The following is a 23,620-nucleotide window of genomic DNA, read 5'->3' on the forward strand; positions in this document are numbered from 1 at the left end:
TTAAAGAGACAACCCATATAAACAGTTAGCATAATACTTGGCACAGAGTAGTTAAGGACTCAACACATTTTGGCTGCTTGAAATAAAGATTAATTTGTAAGGGTTGATAAAATTAAGAAGCTTAAGTTGCTTCTATATTCTAATAATTTAAAATTTTATAGACTCACATTTTTCATACAGTAAAACTACTTCAGAGTTTCTTGTAATTATCACAATGCTTATTGATTAAACGCTGAATAAACCATTTTCTAATGAAGTATACCTGGTTCCATAGAAAATACCAACCAGCAAAAGGATAGGGGTCTTCCCTTTGAGCTAGTCATCACAGTCATCTCTCTTATATAAGAGAGAATGACTAATTCATCAGATTAAGTCTAGACCTTTTAGAAATCAATAACTTTATTTACATGGATGACAATGGCTCCTGCTCCAAGGCTCCTATCACAGTTGGGTTCTTAGGGCCTGAGTAAGATACAAGACTTCCTCTCATTTCACCTCAAGAAACAGCACCACTATTTACATACCAGAAACCTGGGAATTATCCTTGACTCTTCCTTCTTCCTCCCCAGATACGTTCACAACACAGAGAAGCCACTCAGTAAATACTGGCTGAATTAAAGTTTAACAAAATCAAGCCCCTGAATTTCTTTCTTACTCCATCTTCTCCAAGCTACTAAATCATTTTTGCTTGGAGAGTTAGCTTCCCGACATTTTCTCTTCTCCTTTCCAAATTATGCATTCTCCACACTGTGGCCAGACTGAAATTTTTATCATATAAACAAAGGAGTGACTTGATCTGGTTTGTAAGCCATTCAAGGGCTTCCCATTCTTAGGAAACTTTTAATATGGCCTACAAGGCCCTCCTCGGTCTGGCCTCTACCTACTTTACCAACCTGAGCTTAACCACTGCCCTCCCCTCAAACTAATTATACGTATTTCTCCTTCAGAGTATTTATTACCTTTACAATAAAGTAATTATTTACACAATACAATACACAATGTAAACTAAATGAATCTTATTTCTAACAATGGCTCATAAAGTGAATCAAACATTATAGCTCTCAGAATTTCCAAATTCACACCTGATAACCCCCTTGCTTTCAAGAATGAAGGTGGAAGTGACACTTAAAAAATACTTTGCAATTAAATGCAATGAAAGGCTTAAAGTTAAGATTTTCCTAATCAGTGTAGATTTGTCCTCCAAACGCTGAACTGCCACTAAACTGATTATCAGTCTTTCTAAGAGCTAAGAGGACAGTCCCTACATAGTCATCTTGTCTCATTGTGCCTACAAAAGACCTATGAAGGTTTTAGAAAAGGAAGAAGAACTAATATCAAGGACCTACTATGTTCCAGGCCCCCTATGTTACTTAATCTAAATAACAATCTTAACACCTCATTTTATGGATGAGGAGCCAGGCTCATAGAGGTTAAAAAAACTTGCTTGAAGTTACACAGCTAACAAGGGGCAGAGCACAGATTTATACCCAGGTCGACTGATGTCAAGTTCCACATTCTTTCAACCACACTTCAGTGCCCCAAAGATGATTCCAACTCTAAATTCTTCAAGCATTAGAGATACAACCTAACCTGTCCTTCTCCAAGCAAGAACATGGAGACCCTAAAGTACAACATTACCCCAACACTCTATCATTACAATTTGGTTAGTGTTTTTACTTACTGGATTGAAAAGTGAAAAGTAAACATTCCTTTCCTTACCTTAACTTCTCCAGCCATTTTATCAACTGCAAATCCCTCAACTGATAGCTGAAAAAAAAATGGTTTATAAATAGTAAGAACAACTAAGAGTTTAGGAACAAACTTCCATTTACCATAAAAACAAATCATTCCATTCTTTCCCAACTTCAGTTTATTCTAGAGGGTACAGGATGGGTTATGGAGAAACTCTTTAGTAAAGCTAATAACTACTTAAGGAAACTCTTAAAAAGCAAAGGCCATAATCTATGGATCTAGTGAATCATGGATGTCTCTCAATATCCATGATAAGCAAGCTACTCAAAATAAAAATTTTCACCTACCTTTATTAGTCTAGATATTAAGAATCCTCCCTGGTATCGATTATAAAGTTCTTCCCAGTTGTCTTTTATGAATTTCCAAGCAGCCTTCCTTCCATGCTTACTGCCTCCAGCCACTCCACCAATTACTGATACAGTGTCCTGTGGACGTACCTCTTCCTAAAAAGAGGAAGAGAACTAAAAGTCTACCATATCCAGAACATCGTCTGCTGCCAGAAAGGGCAAATGCTGTTGAGGTACCCAAGTAATCCCACGGAAGACACTTATTATTTTAGGAATAACTGGCACCAGAAGCTTCTAACAAAGAGGAGCATGTTTAACCTAAAGATCAGCCAAATTGAGAATGAAGCACTGGGATGGGTACAAACAGGCTGCTCAATAGATACTTGCTCTAGGGTAAAGAAAGGGAGAGACAGAAAGTAGGCACAGGGATGTGTCAGCTTTCCAGTTTATTTCCTCTCCCAACTATTCTGATTCTCACCACTAGAGGGAGATACAGTGATTAGTAACAAAAGCTTATTCCAGTCCTCCAAGAATGAGGGAGCCTTTAGTCTAGGGTTAAGGCAGAGAATACTGAATCAAGGACACTTGCTACAGATCAGTGGGTAACAATTCCCTCTAAAAGCAGTTTTCACTGTAACTTACTGAAAGTGCAAACGTGAGGACTTTTTGAATCAATTCAGGTGAAAGAGTAGCCCCAAGGACTCTTTCAATCCGGTTTTTCTCTTCCTGCATATCTGCTTGTTTGTGAAGCTATAGTGAAAAAATACAGATAGAGATAATTAACTTCTCCCCCATTAAGGTGAAACTTTTGCTCTACATTCTTATTGGCTAAGACTGCAGGATATGAAATTAACAAAAGAATATTTTTCAAGATGTTTGGGCACTAAATTTGTCGTGTGCCCCCATAGTAAGACACTAGGTGTAAGTGCTTACTGTATGAATAGCTTCTCATCAGTTCTGAGCAGTTCAACGTCAAGATCTAAGGCGTCAACCTGTCATGACCAAATTCTTTACTCACTGATGTCTGACTAATGTTCTATGTTAGATGAGCAAAATAATAATTACTAATACCACTTCAATTTGTAATATTTTTCACTATTTACAATAGTGAAAAATATAAGATGCATTATTGAAAGTAATATTTTAAGAATATTTGATGACATAAACATGCTCTTGATATATTAAATGAAAGAAGAGAGACAAAGCAAAATGATTCTAAATTTTTAAAAAGTTAACGTGAAGGGGAAAAAAAACCTGAAAACACATCAAAATGTTAACAATAATAATGGTCTCTGATCAGTGGGATCATCACATTTTTTAACTGCAAAAGCAGCACATGCTGAATGAAGAATATTAAGAAAACAGAAAAGCATAAAGAAAAACCAAATCAGGAATAAGATCATATTATACATGCTATATTTGTGACGTTTTTAAAATTACAGGTAAGTTCTGTTTTCTTCTTTATACTTTTCTAGTCTCTAAATCTTCCATAGTGAGTATACCAAAATCTTTTTTCATAATTAGAAACAAAATATTATTATATATTTTTTAAAATTAGAACTACAAATGTATATGAGATACTTCTCTAGGACAACTTAATTTATAGACTCTCTTGACCTTTTTTCCCCTCTGAAGATTTAACACTGACCAGTGTCTGGAGACCCCATCACAGCTCCCAGTTTCCTCTTCCTTTCCTTTGGACTCTTTTGAGCAGCAGTGTAGTAAAATAGATAGGAGGTCAGAAGACCTGGGTTCTAGTCCCAGTTTTGCCTCTAACTAGCTGTGTGATCTTGACTAAGTCCTTAACCTCTCCGGGTCTCAGTTTCCCCATCTGTAAAATGAGTGGGGTGGACAGATGATTTCTAAGGTCCTTTTCAGCTCTAATACTCAAGGTCTGAACTCTGGCTTTTAGGAAGCATTCCCCACCCCACCCCCTGGAGAACCTGTTACAGGAGTCCACTAGATGGCACCATAACACCACATTTCAAATACACTTTGAATTAAAGTTATTCATCCTGCTTCATTATTCCTAAATTACCAACAGAAAACAGTCTTCCTCATCTCTCATCAACTGGTTTCTTTCTTTCTTTTTTTTAATTTATTTTATTGAAGTATAGTTGATTTACATTGTTGTGCTAGTTTCTGATGTACAGCAAGTGATTCAGTTATACATACATAATAATAGTTTGCATTTGCTAATCTCAAACTCCCAATCCATCCCTCTGCAACCTCCCCTGACTGGTTTCTTGAAGAACCCTGATTCTGCCTTCATTAGAGCTCTTTCCATAGTAAAGCTGAATCACTGTGAGCTCCCTTGTGTTAGATGCAAACATTTATTAAATAAACATACTAGTATAAATTCTTAAAAATATGCCATGACATGAAAATGTCAGAGTACCTCTCATGAAAATTTCAGAACCCCTATTTTTCCCACACCTTTATGGAATAGACAAAAAATACCAAGTACTTTGTTTCATATGCAAAGAAATACATGATTTATAGTGCATAGGATCACAGAATATTAAGAATGAGAAGGGACCTTAATGTCATTTAGTTGACAGGTAAACCCAAAGTATATTTTTTTGTTATTAGAAAGGAAATCCTTTCCTTTCTAATAGGTAGTTAAAGCAATACAGTTTGAGATGTAGTTTCTTAAATAAAGTTTATAATACATATTTTTTAAAACATTCTAATCATTTAAATAGGATTTGTTTAGAACTAAAATACTAGAAATTAGATTTGCAATTCTGATCCACTTGGGATAAGAAAAGTATTCTGATTAAGGGTAGAAGTATTAAAGCACATCCCATTCCCATCCTGTTTGTCTCCCTAAGTGCGGATCATTTAATGAATGGGTCTGATAGATGATTTGGGTATTTGGGCACACTTTGCACATTTTATTTAATGGTAATAAGTAGAATCAGCTCTCTCCACCTCTAATGCAACCAGATTGTCAAGTTATTTCTTAGACTACTAACTGCATGGACAAGGACTGGAGATAGCCCTTGTTCCACAGCATTAGGACTTTCAAACCGATCGCTGCCATTATAAGGACATGGAAAGTTTTACCTATATTTTTCTAAGTCGGAGTTTAATTATATGCCAACCACCCTGGGAAACTACAGAGGCTGTGAAAGCAAGTGAATTAATTTCCTGTCCATTCATAAGAGGCACTGGCATAGACCAAACCCTTGAGACACCTAATCATCTATCCCTTTTCTAAGCACAGGAACAAACCTTTTGTATAAAATGGGCAGAACCCCAAGTAAATTTGCATTGATGGGAAGAGTTTTAAGAACTTGACTTTTTAATCAAAATTAACATTTCAGTATTAAGATTTAAGATGCATAAATTCCTGAGTAAAAAAAAAAAGTGAAAAATTTAGATGACTTTTGGCACTTGTATTGGTAGTACAGATAAACAGATATTATATATTTCTCCCACAGTTTCCTAATATTTGCATGTCTACAGTATGCATATCAGCATGTATTTCTTTTGCCAGGACTTTTTTTTAACCACTCAAGCTCATACTCTCTCTGTTAATTCAACTTAAAAAGCAGAAAATGGGAGCCCTTTCTAAATTTACTCACCTTCAGCATAATGTCTAAGGTAGTGCCATCACCATGCTTCAAAACAGTCAGATAGACCTACAAAAGAATACAGGAACAAAAAAGAAGGCATCTGATTAAATGTATCTTGTTCCAAATATTCTAATGTTTAGAAAAGACAGAAAGCAAGTCAAAAAAAATTGTGTGGATATTACATATTAATACAAATTGTGGCAAGGATCTAAGAGCCCACATAAACAACCAGAAAGGTAGATGGCAGGTAGTAAGTAACAGCAGAACACACCAGTCTCTCAGGAGAATGTGCACAGATAGTCAATCACCTTTCAGTACCCTAGTGCAGACTGAGAAGCTTGACATCAATGAGAAACTGCCTACAGACCTCATAAGTGGTGTATATTGAAAGAATCAGGAGGGACTTCCCTGGTGGCACAGTGGTTGGGAATCTGCCTGCCAATGGAGAGGACACGGGTTCGATCCCTGGTCTGGGAAGATCCCACATGCTGTGGAGCAACTAAGCCTGTGCACCACAACTACTGAGCCTGTGCTCTAGAGCCCACGAGCCACAACTACTGAGCCCACGTGCCACAACTACTGAGCCCATGCACCACAACTACTAAGCTTGTGCACCACAACTACTAAGCCTGTGCACCTAGAGCCCATGCTCCGCAACAAGAGAAGCCACCACAGTGAAAAGCCCGCGCACCACAACAAAGAGTAACCCCCACTCGCCGCAGCTAGAGAAAGCCCATGCAAAGCCAAAAAAAAAAAATTGTAATAAAATATCTTAAAAAAATAAAAGAATCAGGGGACTTCCCTGGTGGTCCAGTGGTAAAAAATCCGCCTTGCAATGCAGGAGACACAGGTTAGATGCCTGTGTGCCACAACTACTGAGCTCGCACGCCTCAACGAAGGAGCCGGTCTGCTGCAAACTACAGAGCCCACGTGCTCTGGAGCCCATGTGCCACAACTAGAGAGAGAAAACCCACATGCCACAACTAGAGAGAAGCCTGAGTGCTGCAACGAAGAGACTGTGTGCCTCAGTCAAGATCCCGCATGCTGCAACTAAGACTCAACACAGCCAAAAAGTAAAAAAAAAAAAAAAAAGTAAAGAAAATAAATAAATAAATAAAGGAAAAAAAATAAAAGAATCAGACATGATTTGTGAGTCAATACTTAGGTCATTTTTGGTTACTATTAAACACATTCCACACTACACAGAATGATGCAGTCACCGAGAAATCAAGGTACTTTATTATGAAAACCTACCGGACTCCTCAAATCAGCGGAGAGAATCTGTTTCCCTTCCACATGGTCCTTAAACCGACGACGGGCTTCTTCTAACGTTGCCTTATGTCCTGCCTTCCCTAGTTTGCCCAGGACCAAGCCCCTCAGGAGTGCATCTAGATGACCTGATTGAGAAGTAAAAGAGATATAGAACTACTTAAAAAGCTTATTTTTACAAATATGCCACCTGGATATCTTATAATTGTGTTATACCATGTCCACGGTCTTGAACAATTACCTTAGTACTCGAGAGAACATTTGATTTAAATTTATCAAATAAGAATGAAATGAAGTGCTTAACACACTAGACAAGCAAATATGATGCCTCTGTCTATAGTTACAATGCCAACTGGATTTACTAAATGTTCACTCCATCTAGGTAATTACACTAATAAGAATTATGTGTGAAAGGAACAGACTTAGATCATGAAATTTTGACCCAAGATTTAGAGAAAGGTCACATGTAGAACTAGTAAGCCGGGTATTTTTTTTTTTTTTCAGGGTAGAATTTTTTTTTTTTTAAACATCTTTATTGAAGTATAATTGCTTTACAATGGTGTGTTAGTTTCTGCTTTATAATAAAGTGAATCAGTTATACATATACATATGTTCCCATATCGCTTCCCTCTTGCATCTCCCTCCCTCCCACCCTCCCCATCCCCCACCCCTCTAGGTGGTCACAAAGCACCGAGCTGATCTCCCTGTGCTATGCGTATGCCGGGTATATTACGTTGAAATCTTAGATTTTTAAAATCAAAATCTGATAGATTACTCCAAAGATATGCAGATGGCCAATAAGCTATCACTGGCCATTAGGGAAATGCAAATCAAAACCACGAGATAACCACTTCACACCAATTAGGATGGCTAGAATAAAAGAGACAATAACAAGTGTTGGCAAGGACGGGGAGAAATTAGAACCCTCATACATTGCTGGTAGGAATGTAAAATGGTGTGGCCACTTTGAAAAACAGTCCAGCAATTCCTCAAAAGGTTAAACACAGAGTTACCATATGACCCACCAATTCCACTCTTTGGTATATACCCAAGAGAAATGAAAGTATTTGTCTATACAAAAACTTGTATACATATGTTCATAACAGTATTCCTAACAGTCAAAGAGTAGAAACAATCCAAACATACATAAACTGATAAATGAACAAAGAAAATGTGGTATATCCATATAATACAATGGAATATTATTTGACTATAAAAGGAAATGAAGTACTGATACATGCTGCAACATGGATGAACCTTGAAAACATACTAAATGAAAGAAGCCAAATATAAAAGGCCACACAGGGTATGATTCCATTTATATGAAATGCCAGAACAGACAAATCCATGAGACAGCAGATTAGTGGCTGCCTGGGACTGGGTTGCCAGGGAATAGAGAGTGACTGCCAATGGGTATGGAGTTTCTTTTGAGGGTAAAGAAATTGTTCTGGAATTAGATAGTGCTGGTTGTTGTGCAACATTATGAAAAAAGACTGAATTGTATATTTAAAAGAGTGCATTTTGTGGTATATTGATTATACCTCAAAAAAAAATAGTTAACCTAGCATACAAACTGATGGACTGCAACAGCACAATGGACAAATAAATTGTGGTATATTCATACAATGAAATAGCACTCAGCGATAAAAAGGATGTATCTCTAGGACGTTATACTCAGTGAGACAAGCCAGATAAAAGAACAGACTATATAATATGATTCCATTTATATAAAGTTCTAGAAGAGACCATATTAATCTAGGGTGAAAGAAGTCAGAATAGTGTTTGCCTGCAGGGGATGTGAGGGTTGGTGGGGTGGGTAGAGTGGCAGGGACTGGGAAGTGGCCTGAGGGCAACCTCCTGTGGTGATGGAAATGTTGTATGCATTTGTCAAGTCACTGAATTGAACATGTACATTTTGCCATATTTAAATAGTAACTCCATAAAAAAATAAGTTTAAGAAAACCATAAGAAATCAATAGATAACACGACGCTAGTGAAGGTTCTTATAAGAACCAATTTATAATTCTGGTGCTGATTTGCTGTGTTGATACAGGCAATATTTTTATTATTTTGCTATGTTTGATTCTTCCATCTATAAAGCTGGGAAACTAATGACATTCTCCCTCTTTCAAAAAGGCGTTTTTTAGCCCCCAAAGTTTCACATATTATCATCATGAAAGAAAAGTGCAACATCCACCAATTTACCTGCATCTGTGTCCATATACTTCCTGTCTTGTTCTTATGGATCTGCTGTATTCCTACCTGAAGCCAACTCCTCCACTTGTGCAATGGATCCTGACTCCTCTCGATTATTCAGCCATCACTCCAGCAATTACCTCTCTTTCACATCATGAATTTTTCTATTACTGCATCATTTTCATCAGCACAAAAACATATTATAAAGTCTCCCACTTTAAAAAAAAAAAAAGCCCCCTTGACCTCACATCCCTCTCCAGACTATCCCCTTTTATCTGATCCTCTTTTTAGCAAAACTCCTTTAAAAAGTTGTCTAAAAGTGCTGTCTCCTTTTCCTCTCTTCCCATTCTGGTGTTGTTCATCACCACGCCACAGAACTTGGCCAATGCAATCATCAGTTCTTCATCATTCTGCCTGACTTAGAGCAGCATTTGTTACAGATGATCACTTCTCCCTCTCTACTGCTTCTTTAAGGCTTCTGGGACACTCCTTTCCCTCCTGTCTCTCCTACCTTATTGTCCGGTCAATCTCCCTTGCTGATTCCTCCTCTTCTACCCAATCTCTAAATCTTCGACTGGCCGTGCCCTCATCCAATCTTATGGCTGTAAATACCATCTACGCATTAAATGTATCTATTCAGCCTGGACCTCTAGGCATGGGACTCCCCACTTGGATGTCTAAAAGGACCTCAAATTTAAGATGTCCAAAACCAAACTGCTGATTCCCTTTTGCACCCAAATCTGCTTCTACAGCAGTCTTCCCCGTCCCTGTATATGGTAACTTCACTCTTCCAGTTCTTCAGGCCAAAATTTGATGACTCCCCTCTTTCTCTCCACCACACAGGCCACCACTAAGTATTTTCAGTTCTACCTTCAAAACATACCCAGAATTTACTACCTACAAGTGCTACCTGCAACCAACACCTAACTGGATTACTGAAATAGCTTTCTAACTTGTCTCCCTGCTTCCTCTTTTGCCTCCCCTGCTACAGTCTGTTCTTCACACAGCTGAGTAAATAAGTCATGTTCCTCTGCTTTAAACTCTCAAATGAGTTTCTCATACCACTAAACGTGAAAGTCCCACGGGTTCTATAGGAGCTGATATGCTTCCACCCTCCTCTCTCCCTCAGTTACTCTGTCCTGACTTTACCAGCCTCCTTGTTATCCCTTGAACACCTAAACATGCCTCTGCCTCAGGTCTTTTGTACTTGCTGTTTCCTGTTTGGACCATTTTCCCACTAGATATCCTCACAGTTCTCTCCTACAGGTCTCTGCTTACGCTCAAATATCACCTCACTAGTTTTCCCGCATTTTCCTGTCCACTCTCCATAAAATAGTGGCTTACTACTCCTTTTACTCCTGATCTACCTTACCTAACTGTATTTTTCTTCATGATACTTGCTGCCACCTAAAATATTATCTATTGAACTGTTTGCTGTGTCTTCCACTAGAATGTAAGCCACACGGTGATTTTTTGTTCACTGTTATACCACCAGCTCCTAGTATGGTACCTGGCATTTACTGGGTACATAAATATTTGTTGAATCAATAAAAGAAAGACATAGAGCTCTAGATAATTGTTACTATTGTTCTTATTGTAAAAGACTCCCAGAACAAGAAGGGCAGGAGGAAATACCACCTTCAGTTATTAGCATATGGTAGAAAATAATTATATTTAAAGCCCTGTAATCACTATTCCCAACATTTAAATGACAGCAAAAGAGTAAATACATGATTACAGAAATAAAGAGGAGAGAATACATGTAGAAAGCAAATAACTCCTTTAATTCAGAAAACTGGCCCCCTGTGTCTCTCAACACCTTTTCAAGTTGCACATAAGGTGCCTGGTATTTATGGTAATAATAAATAAAATAATCCAAAATTCCCTTTAGCTTTTCTTTACTAAAAATGGGCCTTTGGAACTTTGTGAAAGACTTTTATTTCCACCATTTGCTCTGTGCATAAATCATATTTAGCAACGAATACACATAGCCACCACTGTTTTTATGTTGGTTACCCACGTAACTTCACCAGGAGGCTTAAGAGTCCTAAGTCTTACTTTCTAGTTAGCTGAATACACAGTAACATCCAGCAGACACAAAGATGATGCTATTGTTATTGTTAACCACAGCTGAATAAAAAAAGGACCAATTTCTGATCAATTCTTTCCCCATTCAGTACATCCATTACCTTCTCCAGGCTTGGGGTCCCAGCCCAGTCTCTCCCCTATAGGTGAAAAGACATCTTTCACAAACTCCTGGATTTCCTCATAGAAGTCTGTGTGGGACAAGAGAGTTGAGAGAATCCCCAGGTTACAGCTCAGGTCGCTCCATACAGTATAATTGGGCTCATTCACAAAAGCCTCCATGACTTTTAGAACCTCTACAGTGCTAATGATTCCAGCTCGAGCCTGGGATAGGAAAAAACATAAATTAATCTAGTCTTCAAACAAAAGCAAAACAAAAAACACAAGCATGTAATTTTGGCATTATCTTCTGCTAGTTAGTCATCCCTTAAGGAAGAGACTAGACTATATAAGCTCAGACCACTATAGAATTTTATAAAATAAAAACTGTATTATGACACCATTCCTTACTTTTTTGCTATTTATAGAAGAGCCACTTTAAAAAATTGCTAAAATTCCACCAATTTAGAAAAAGAAAGAAAACAGTTAACTTCCTATTTCTATTCAGTTTCTGGGGTCTTGGCATTGTTTTTTATTTTGAAATTTTTCATACTTTCAGAAAAGTTGCAAAAACAGTTGGGGCTTTGGTTTTTGACAGAGGCGCTTTCAAAACTAGACCTGCAAACTGTGTCAACGTCAGCCTGTCCTTTACTCATTTCTAAAAGAAGGCAAACTGGAAGGCACTACAAATTCAGTCCTTTCAGAACTGACTAACAGAGTTAGGAAAAAGAACTTCTGTTACAGCAGCCAACTGCACAAACACACCACTCTCCTGGGACAGGTCTCTCTCAGCAATGATATCAGCAGATGTGAGGTTTTGTGCATCAATGCTAATCTGTGTTTATACAAAGGAGGAATCCAAAACCAGTTACTGCAGAGGGGAATGAAAATTTCAAGTCCAATTAAAGGAACACTAGGAGGAATCTGACAATTTTATCACAGAGACATCTAGAAATTATCTAACCTATGCTTTGGGGTCATAAAGATAATACTACTAATTGCTCCTTAAAATTTTTTCTGGAACAAAGCTAAATATAAATATAATTCTAAAGCTAATGGGCTATTATAACTTGAATAGTAACGGAATGTTAAAAAATTCTACTAGACTTTCCCTGCAAAGTACAACCACTATTTTAGAAAAATATAAATCACTCTGAATTATTTTAAAAAACCACATAAGTAGAGAAATTTCTTCAAGGTTCATGCCTATGTCTGTTGAAGAGAATTTTTGCCTTACAAAGGATAGTTTAAGTATAGTTGCAAAAAGCTGGCTTAGGAGTAATAAAATGAGATTTGTTTCTGGTAAATTATATAGGTTCAATCTTGCCATGTTAATTAATAATTAGTCATTTGCTTTGGTCCTAAAGGCATTCAACCTTCAGGAAGAACTATATTCTTCTAGTTATGTTTCAGTCAGGCACTCCAGGAAAAACAAAATCCTTTAATCAACAAAATCCATCATACTACTGGAGGCTCACCAAGGAGAAGAGGTCATTCTGTAATCCAAGTCGATCCACAGGGGGCAGAGAAAGGTCACGAATGCCTGGTAATAAACTTTCCAGCATGGCTGAGCTGTATTGGGTCCGATAAAACCCAACGGTTCCCAGGTTTAACTGAAAAGATATCCAACAGGTATTATTAAAGAGCTGCATTTATTTTTTAAATCAATTTTTTGTAGGTATGAAAGAAGTTCTAGTTTTAGTATGTCTGGATGAAAAACAACAAAGATCATTTATGCTAACAGACAAGTATTAAAATGAAACAACATATAAAGATAGTAATCAGTTGTCAAAGATGAATACAGAGGCAAAAGAAAACAGAAACTTGGCATAGTAGGAGCCAAAGTGAGCGACAGTGAAAAGAACATGGCTGAAAAGGAGGATATAATGCGGCTAAGTTTCTATTTCTAATTTCAGTGAATGGTTTTCAGTTTACAGAAAACATTTACTACAAAATAAAAATACATGGACAATAAAATCTCTGAGGAAGACTAAACCTTTACAAATACTGATCTAATGAGCCCAGAGCCTCAATACAATAACAACTGTCAGGTCCTAGATTTTAAAGAATTACATGGAGTTAAAAGGCAATTTCATATGATTTTTGGAGTGAGGTAATCATTGACTATCATTATTTTCTATAGGCTATTTACCAACAGTCAAAAATATTTTTGATAATATTTATATGCAAAATATTTTAATGATAAAATGACAGTATAAGATATAAATATTTTGGGCTTCCCTGGTGGCGCAGTGGTTAAGAATCCGCCTGCCAATGCAGGGGACACGGGTTTGAGCCCTGGTCCGGGAATATCCCACATGCCGCAGAGCAACTAAGCCTGTGAGCCACAGCTACTGAGCCCGCGTGCCACAACTAATGAAGCTCGTGCGCCTAGAGCCCCTGCTCCGCAACAAGGGAAGCCACCGCAATGAGAAGCCCACACACTGCAACGAAGAGTAGCCCTCACTCGCCACAAGTAAAGAAAGCCCGTGCACAGAAACGAAGACCCAACACAGCCAAAAATAAAATAACTAAATTAATTTTTTAAAAAAGATATAAATATTTTACTATTTATATATATTTAAGTCACTTCACATTTCTAATACAGTAATTATTTTATTGATTCCCTTTATCTTTTACTATAGGAATAACACCTTTAATTACCTAATTACAATCATAGTGTTTTTTCTTATAAGAAAAATTTCATATTGCTACATATGTTCCAGATTGTAGTTTCAAATGGTAATATAGTATTCCACTGGGTATATTATAAAAATATATTAAAAAAATTAAAACAGAGGGAGAAATAGTTCTGCAAGCACAAAAGCCTGAGACAATGTATAGTTCCTATTAGGAACCTATAATTGGGAGAAAAGTTTGTAATAGATACTTTCATTATGAAAGGCAGAGTACAGAATAATGAAAAATAATATTTACTGACTCTTATTTTTGTGAAATGGCTTTAAAACACCAGCTAAAAGGAATTTCACATTTCAGTGACACAAACTGATTATTATATGTCTGACCTCACTTGATTATAGTTGTACATGCACAATGACAACACATCACTGAAGTTAACATGTCATTACAATGACAGGGCAGTTTGAAGTTGCAAGACTACAAATGTTTTGGTTAATGTGACTTTATACATAGACTACTAGTTTTTTCCTGTTTAATCCTATCCCTTTGTAACTGCTTATTGACCACTCCCTTACCTGACATAAAGGCAAGTATCTAGACAATACTATTTGAAAGTTGGCCCTAAATTTCACACAAGAAAGTTCAGAAATGTTTTTTTCTTTTCAAGTCCTAGTCCAAAATGAAGCAGTAGAATTTAGAGCCAGCCATAAAATGCATAAAGGAAATGAAAGAAATAAATCAATTTAGGTAAGATAAAAAAGGCCATGTCATTTCTGGACTCACCTTCACCCACTGGTCTGGTTTGACATCTTTTAAAACTACACTCATCTCTGGCTTGTCCATTAGAATCTTCATTTTGGCACGGCTGGAATCTTCACTAGTAGAGATTGTGATAGGAACCATCCACTGGGGACAGTCTTCTCCTTAAGCAAGAGAAGAACAAAGAGGAAACTTGAAAAATAATTTCTCACTGGAAGAAACAGAAGGTAAGGTAGAGAGAGAGGACTGGTGTCCCATGCATGGGCTTGAATCCAATTGTTAAGCCAATAGCTCATTTTTAATGGTACATGAACTCTTCCAGGTAACCTGAATAATAATAAGGAAGAGAGAATTTACTAATGAAATCACAATAGCCTATAAAAAAGAGAACACTGTGTTTACTTGTAGAATCACAAATACAACAATTTTAATTTAATTGTTGTTTTCCCTTTTCAGAGCAAAGGAGATAATAAAAGACATTTCGAGTGGGTTAAAGCTCTCACATAGCACTTAAAAACAAATTCTAAGGTGCAATTCTTTTTTTTTTTAATTTAATTTAATTAGTTTATTTATTTATGGCTGTGTTGGGTCTTCGTTTCTGTGCGAGGGCTTCCTCTAGTTGTGGCAAGCGGGGGCCACTCTTCATCGCGGTGTGCGGGCCTCTCACTGTCGCGGCCTCTCTCACTGTCGCAGCCTCTCTTGTTGCGGAGCACAGGCTCCAGACGCGCAGGCTCAGTAACTGTGGCTCACGGGCCTAGCTGCGCTGCGGCATGTGGGATCTTCCCAGGCCAGGGCTCGAACCCGTGTCCCCTGCATTGGCAGGCAGATTCTCAACCACTGCGCCACCAGGGAAGCCCTAAGGTGCAATTCTTAACAGGTATATACACTGCTGAGAAACTGAAGGGCTGATTTTATTTCTGCGACAGACAGGATACACCTTGGGAGGTGCTGGATTCGAACACTGAGGAGTCACATCTAAAAGCCAAAGCTTTTGTAAGGCAAATACATACACTCTCTTAGGTATTATACAGCAAAATAGATTTTGCATCAAGATGCCAAACAAAAGAGAGTCATTGCCCAGTACATTAATGAAACTATCTTAATAAGTTATATAGCTTTATGCTATCAGGCTAAACCACAAATGAAAATTCCCTCCTGACACTGGGATAATTCAGGTTTTAATAATGCCTATAGTGGTCACAGAGTATTGGAAAGACCTGCAAAACCTGTCAGTCCTACAATGCAGATTGCAGATATGTGCAGAAAACAGCAACTGTGACACTATTTATTTAGATAATAAACATGTCACCTCACTTGTCAGACATACTTATTAAGAGTAACTCTCAATGCTAAGGAAGGCAAAAGGTTGAAGGCTGTACCTCTTAAACGTAGTAGAGTGCATCATCATTTGGTGGGTGGAACATGAAAAGGCATTGGTGATTCTGATATACCCTTCCCCCTGTTGGGAAATACTATTTTAAAGGAAGTGAGAAAGGTGCAGAAAAACAGTTTACTTCTTGATTTTTCAATTCATCTTTAATTCCCTGGGTAAAAGAGTCTATTGTCGGGCTTCCCTGGTGGTGCAGTGGTTAAGAATCCACCTGACAATGCAGGGGACACTGGTTCGAGCCCTGGTTCAGGAAGATCCCACACGCCGCGGAGCAACTAAGCCCCTGCACCACAACTACTGAGTCTGCACTCTACAGCCCGCAAGCCACAACTACTGAGCCCAAGTGCCACATCTACTGAAGACCACGTGCCTAGAGCCCGTGCTCTGCAACAAGAGAAGCCACTGCAGTGAGAAGTCCACGCACCACAACGAAGAGTAGCCCCCGCTCGCCACAACTAGAAAAAGCCCATGTGCAGCAACGAAGACCCAACACAGCCGAAAATAAATAAATTTAAAAAAAAAAAGAGTCTAATGTCATGTAGAAATATTTGAAAAAGCAGAGTTGAGTGATAGTTAAGGGTATAAACTTAAGGATTATAAACTTATATAATCCAACTATTTTGTTTGAATTCCTACTCTTTGACTTATTATATAGGTGATCTTGCACAATTTAACTTACTTAGTTAGCTATGGCCTCAGCTTCCCTATTTGTAAACAGAAATAATATGACCTACCTAATAGGGTTGCTGAGAGTATAAAATAAGGGTCAGTCATAGTGCTTAGCACAATGACTGGTACATAATAAATCTAAATAATCATTGGGCTTTATTTATTTGCTTAGTTACTACCCCCAAGAATTAAAAAAAAAAAAAATTAGCCACAATGTATACACTTGGTACACAAGTATACCAAATGTACTTAGTACACAAGTGCATAAGACTTAGTACACAAATGCATACCAAGTCTTCTTTTAGGGATTAAGGTTAGAGACATCACTTCTTGAGTGTTCCTATACTTCTTCATTCATTACAGCCCCCAATAACACACAGAGACATGGACTTTCAAAAATCTAAGAATATGACAATACTACAAATACCCCATGAATCTCCTGTTTTGATTTCCTAGATTTCGTTTTTATTCTATTACCATTACCTTGTTTCTGTTTAATTCTATTAAAAATATTTTTAAATGGATAATTATTTCTTATTAGTTGGAACACTATGGTATGGTATCCAAACTCACTGATCAGCTCCCACTCATAGCCATTTGCTTACCAACATATGGTCCACTGGCACAGAACTTCCTTTGGGACAACCTCAGTAGTCTGTCATCTTCTATCTAAAGAAGCAAAACAAAACAAAAGCTGTAGTAGCATCAACACTTTATTTTTTGGAGGGGACGACATCTCTGTGACAAAGTAGAGGTGAAACCATATAGCCAAATAGCTCCTGAATATACAAAATGCAATGGTGATAAAGAGCATGATACTACAGAATGGAAGAAAAGTCACTATTTCTCATTAAGGTCTCAAAATAACAATACTCTAAAAATTAAAGGCCAGGTTCCATGAAATATTGCTCATGAGAGGAGATATGTATCCAGATAAGAACTTCAAAGTGTTAAAGTTTTCAAAAAGGATACATAGTTAACCTTTATGGAGGAAGATGTCTTTAGCCTTTTCTACTTCCAAAAAGTGGCAACATTAAATTAGCATGTGGACTCAATATTCAGAATTAAAATTCTGAATTCAGAACCCAAAGTCATTTTTAGAACAACTGACAAACATGAAAGCAGCACACACCTTGTTTCAAAGGATGAGTTTTGCAATGAACCACAAAAAAAAGTCGGGGGGAGGTATTGCAAAAAACTAAAAAGCCAGAAGCAACAAAGGCAAGTACATATTTTTTAAAAAATATTTCAACAATATGCAACCTTTTGTTTTAGTTATCATTTGTTACTATGCCCTAGACATTTTAAATAATGCAAGATACAACAATTTTCAGATCACTTAACTCAAACACTAAGTTGGGTCAATGACCTTTATAAAGGGATAAACTGACTGCAAGAGACAGAAATGAAAAACTAAAAAATTTGAGTGAGGAAGCAATGGCCACTTTGATGCCATAAAGAAACTACTAATGAACTTAAATACTGATACTACATCACTGATTAATTTTGTATCACATAGATTTCCTTGAAAAAGTTATTAGGTGACTTTTAAATTGATTCAGAAATAAAGCAAAAATATTTAAATTTAGGGAATATAAAGTGAGATACAGATCATAATCAAGATACAATGTTGCAGAGTTCTCCTATTTGTAAAAGAATTGAGTCATAGACAGGCTTTTTATTGTAATGTAAAATGGAGGATTAGTTTGGCTGTGCTTGGAGACAAAAAAGATGCAGAAAAAGTAAGATCTTGAAAGCAGCTTGATGGAAAAGTTCGCTGAGTCTCAATAACATTGGGAGGAAGGTGGGGTATTAGTGTCCTCTCTTCTGATAAACTAGAAAGAAACAGAATGGTCACAATGATAGCTCACTAAAGTTTTAGATATCCTTTCTCACCAAATATGATTGTGTTCCCTAAATTGCCTTTTCAAATTCTTGCAGCCAATCTAACCGAGAGGTCCTCCAATGTGTATACTTTATTTAAGATTGCCACATTGAGCCTCTGTAAAATATTAGCTTCATGGACAATGCAGAACCATAAGGACAAACACATACCTAAAAAAGAGCTATGAATCTTCCTCCCTAAAAAAGAATGGAATTAATTCCCTATGGAGCTTATAAAACCATGGCAAAGAAATTTAAGAGAATGATTTCATAGTTTCATACAATTAAACTAAGTTAAGACAAACTTTCTGGTATGCATTATAGGTTGATGTGTAATTCTCAGTACTGTTGGAGGACAACTCATTTTGAACTACACCTGTCTGAATTCAGATAACAGTTCAACTAATATGAATGCAATTCTAATCAAAATCACAATGCCATCCAACATTAAAAACTAATTTTAAAGAATGATATTATAAACGGGTGTTGAATTTTACCAAATCCTTTTTATGCATCAGGTGAGGTCATTATGTGGTTTTTCTAATTTGATTCTGTTAATGTAGTGATTATGAGTCAATACACTGACTGTTTTTTAATATTAAACCAACCTTGCATTCTCAGAATAAACCTCATTTGGTGATTTTAGAACTATATCAACAAGGTTACAGTGTTTTCCTTGGAGACAGTAAGGGCAGACAATATTTTGTTTTCTACCATAAGCACGTATAATTTTAAAGACATGGGGGCAAATAGTTTGGTATAGACATAATAAATCATTGAGAAAAGAGTATAAGGGCTGGTTTAAATCTTACCTAGAATACTTAAAGGACAGAAAAGCAAATTTGATAACACTGACTGAATTTCATTTAATACAATATCAGAAAAATTGAAGGACTTTTTATAAGTTTACCTGTTCCGCTTCCACGTAAATGAGAGGGAATCCCATTTGTTTGGTCCAGGTATTCATCACAGCGGCTATAGGTTTACCACTGGCATTTTCTAAACTTTCCCAGAGATCCTCTAGAAGATAAATACAAACAATGAAAATCTAAAATGTTTCCATTTTTATTTTCCTAAACAAACCAGAAATTTTATATAACTCTTGACACTGCAACAATGACCAATTTTGTGGTTCTTTCAGGTTCAGGAACAGTAGGCCAAATTACGTTCCCCTTGCCTTCCCGTTAAGTGAACTCTATGGTCTTATATTCTAAGATGTTCTTAATTGTTCCAATTTATTAAAAAATTACAAGTTATAAACAAAAGACAAACAGGTGAGTTCAAACAAGAAACAGAAACAAACAAATGGAAACATATTCAAGGTCACTACTAAACAATCATTCACAAACTTAAAACTATTATACCCATTCAATTAACAGAAGTTAAAAAATACTCAATGCTGATGCTGTTTTTGACCCATATGGTCAAACAACTCTGGTGGTAGAATAAGCAAAACAACAATACAATGTGGTACATACTATAACAGGGGCAAGAACAGAGAAAGAAAAATCCAAAGAATAAAGGCTTCACAAGAGGTAAACTTTTGGTCTGCACCTTGAAGAGGAGTTGTTCTTTAGACAGAGGGAAAAAGGGCATTCCAGGTAGACAGAATAAAGGTACAAAGAGGAAAATAAAAAGGAATTCGCTGGCGGTCCAGTGGTTAGGCCTCTGAGCTTTCACTGCCGTGGGCCCGGGTTCAATCCCTGGTCAGGGAACTAAGATCCCATAAGCCGTGCAGCACAGCCAAAAAAAAAAGAGGAAAGTATAAGAAATGACAGAAAATGTCAGTAACAGCAATATGTTCAATAAGTTGAAGACAGAGGCGCATGTGTGGGAGTAACAGGCCATGAGGCTAAAAAAGTAGGCAGGGGTTGAACTGTTCAAGACTGTATGGCTTACAAAGAAGTATAGACTTCATCGTGAAAGGAATGTGGCATCTCAAGTGTTTTTAATCAGTAGGGTGATGTAATTAGATATTCACTTTAGAAAGATAACCCTAGCTAGCCTCAGAGTGAGAGATGAAACTGAAGAGAGTGGGACAAGGCAAGTAGTAAATTAGTAGTGAATTCCAGGGGAGAGATCAAGAAGGCATAAATTAAGGGAGGGGCGGAGACAGTAGACAGAGAGCACTACAACTGCTACAAGAGGATAAAAACCATGGATGATATCAGAATGTATTTGAACTGCCAATTGTCTTTCATAAGTAACAAAAACAAACCAAAAAAAGTTACATGGTACACCCCATACCAGTTACACTTTGGTGAGCTGAAGTACCGCCCATGAACTAGGAGCACTGGCTTCACCTGGGAGTCTGTTAGAAATGCAGACTCTCGGGCCCCACCCCAGACCTATACTAATGACATTACACAAATCTTGTTTTTTAAACTATTTTTGTTCACTAAGGAACTCAGCTTCATATTCAATCAACTATTACACCTTTATTCTTCCTTTTGACTCTAATATCTAATAGACCATCATAAAATCTTAAGAATTTACTTCATTGAAAATCTGTAGTTCCACAAGTTCACTCCTACAAATGGTTAATTTGCAGCTATTTTAATGGTCAATGGTCAATGGTCAACGAAGGGCAACAAAACCCACAAATCATCAAAAAGAACAAGCTCTGGTAAAGTAAACAGAACTTTTCAGACTCTTTTAAAGTGGCAAAACATTGAGCTGTGGAAAGCAGACTACTGGAGGATGACCAAAAGGATAATAGGTCCCAATTCATGCTGTTGACCCATGATGTAACACATCGTCAAATAAGGCGACTCTATTTCCTATCCATCACATGGAAAATTAAGTATTTAGAAAAAATAAAATGTCACTCTGGATAGTATTATGCCAACACTTTCTCTCCATTTCTATCTCAAGCTATTAAAGATTACCTGTGGCAGCATTCTTTTGTTGAAACTTGGTTAAATACATGTTCATTCCTTTCTTAAAGTCCTGAGAAAACACAATTTTTAAAATCCAGGAGAGTCAGAACTCAGAATTATAGTATATTTTGAGTACACAGTACTCAAAAACTAATTTACTCAAATTACTTGACTGTCAGATTTACTAAAACACATGTATCCCCCTAACGTCTACTACCTTCTGTTTAAAAATGCATACTCTTTGCCTTCTACTCTTGCTTTTAAGTTTTATACCAGACTTCCACCAACCCCCAAAACATATTTGCAACATCATTCATCTGAGAGACCAAAATAATCAGCATAAAAAGAAATAAAGACAAGCCAGAGTACTATCCTTATAGATTTTAGAAAAATTACTTAGGAACTTAACCTAAATAAAATCAAACTTTTTTTTTTCATGCAAAACTCTATGGTTTCACCATAAAAGAATGGAAGATTTTTTAAATTGCTTTTTTACCTTATCCCCAATGTAGTCATGTAGCATTCGGATGACAGATGCACCTTTGCTATATGATATAGCGTCAAATATCTCGTCAACTTCAGAAGGATGGCCCACACTGACCTAGCAGACAGTGTGATTCAAGGTTATGACAGGATGCAGACAGCCTGTAATACTGAATTACATAAAAAGCTTTCTAGGAAAACCCTTCTAAATCATAAGATACTTTTTGCCTTTAGGTGACTCATAATGTGTAATTGTTTAAAAGGGTTTAATAACTAATACTAATAAAATAGAATATATAACACAATCCCCATCATCTCTTAGGACCTGGGTTCCAATCTTGGCACTGCTTTGCTGGGAGGCAAGTCACTATTGATCTCTTTGTGGGTAGGGAAGTGAGGGTAAGGAAGGGAGAGATGAAAAACATTTGACTTCTTGCACTAATTGTAATGGCTTACAGTTACATAGGACCCTGGTTAAATACGTCAAAGTAGACTCTAAGTCTAGCTCTTTAGAGGCAAAATTTATACAGATAAACTAGCTGAAATAAGGACAGGCTAAGTCAAAAGAATTAAAATATTTATATAAAAACAGACGACAACAATAAAGAGTATGTTCAGAATTCTCTCTGAAACAACAGAATCACACTACCCAACAGCTATGGTTCCCCCACACTATTCAATAAAAATCTATTTAGTGAATGCTTATGGGTACAGAGCACTTGCTTCTACAAAGATCACAGATGTTTAAAAAGAAACTTAATTAGAACTTAGTACTGCTAGAATTTCAAGAATGGAAATATAAACTACAGAAGTAAATGACATCACCCATGCAATTTTCTTTGCAGAGTCCTAAGTACCTCTATAAACAAATTATATATTTTATTGAAAATGAGAGCAAAGGCCAATGACTGAAAATTATGTCTCACTTCAATAGGATGGCTGTTATCTAAAGCATCAAGCTCCTGGGCACGTGTGTAATCAGCAGAAACAAACTGAGTCCAGATATCATACTCTGGGAAGCAGTGGTCTACACACAGATATTCAATCCATGATGCGAAGCCTTCATTTAACCAAAGATGAGTCCACCATTCCTAAAAACAAAAGATGGAAATATATAAAGAGAACAAGATGCTTGTCACTCCACTAATTTAAAAAACTCATATGTCCCTTCCACTATACTCTAAAGCTCTTAATGAACTGAAATTCATTTCAAAACATTTAGTAAATAACTCACATCCCTGAACAAAAGAAATGCCAAGAAAAGCCAACCTGGTGACACTAGCAGTATCACCACTGCTAAGTAACTTTTTGGTACTAAAGGTAGAAAAGGAGGAAGAAGGAGGATGAAAAACACCCTAAATATGGAAAAGAGGAAGAGAGCGCGTAAATATAGGCAAGAGCCTACACTGTCATATAAAATTTAGTTTAATAAACAGTTCTCTTAAAAAAAACAGAAAGCTTATCAGGACCAAACAAGGAAAACTGGAAACTATATCCATAATGACAGGGAAAAATCATTGTTGATTGAAAAGTTAAACTTTCTAGATAAACAGAAAAGCAGTACTGCTTATGTAAGAATTATGTGAAATTAACAGAAATGTCATGGCAGTAAGTAGTTCAGTAACGCATGGTGTTTAAACATTTATG

General features: G+C 36.8%; 1 protein-coding gene across 3 annotated transcripts in view; it reads right to left on the reverse strand.

The window, feature by feature from the left end:
• Positions 1–23,620, reverse strand: part of NPEPPS (aminopeptidase puromycin sensitive) — a 103,538-nt gene that overhangs the window by 2,071 nt on the left and 77,847 nt on the right. For 2 of the 3 annotated variants that reach the window (XM_082373462.1, XM_082373461.1), the window contains 13 exons: positions 22,900–23,064; positions 21,987–22,091; positions 21,500–21,560; positions 19,522–19,631; positions 17,333–17,396; positions 14,693–14,832; positions 12,748–12,882; positions 11,275–11,494; positions 6,875–7,017; positions 5,630–5,686; positions 2,682–2,789; positions 2,040–2,195; positions 1,720–1,767 (listed from right to left, as the gene is read on the reverse strand). In XM_082373462.1, the coding sequence (XP_082229588.1) occupies positions 1,720–1,767; positions 2,040–2,195; positions 2,682–2,789; positions 5,630–5,686; positions 6,875–7,017; positions 11,275–11,494; positions 12,748–12,882; positions 14,693–14,832; positions 17,333–17,396; positions 19,522–19,631; positions 21,500–21,560; positions 21,987–22,091; positions 22,900–23,064 (1,512 nt within the window). Of the gene's footprint in view, positions 1–1,719; positions 1,768–2,039; positions 2,196–2,681; positions 2,790–2,833; positions 3,871–5,629; positions 5,687–6,874; positions 7,018–11,274; positions 11,495–12,747; positions 12,883–14,692; positions 14,833–17,332; positions 17,397–19,521; positions 19,632–21,499; positions 21,561–21,986; positions 22,092–22,899; positions 23,065–23,620 lie in introns of those variants that run through there. The other variant, XM_082373463.1, reaches the window with a different exon arrangement.

Source organism: Balaenoptera borealis, assembly GCF_965194805.1.
Source record: "Balaenoptera borealis genome assembly, chromosome: 20".
NCBI classification, from domain to species: domain Eukaryota; kingdom Metazoa; phylum Chordata; class Mammalia; order Artiodactyla; family Balaenopteridae; genus Balaenoptera; species Balaenoptera borealis.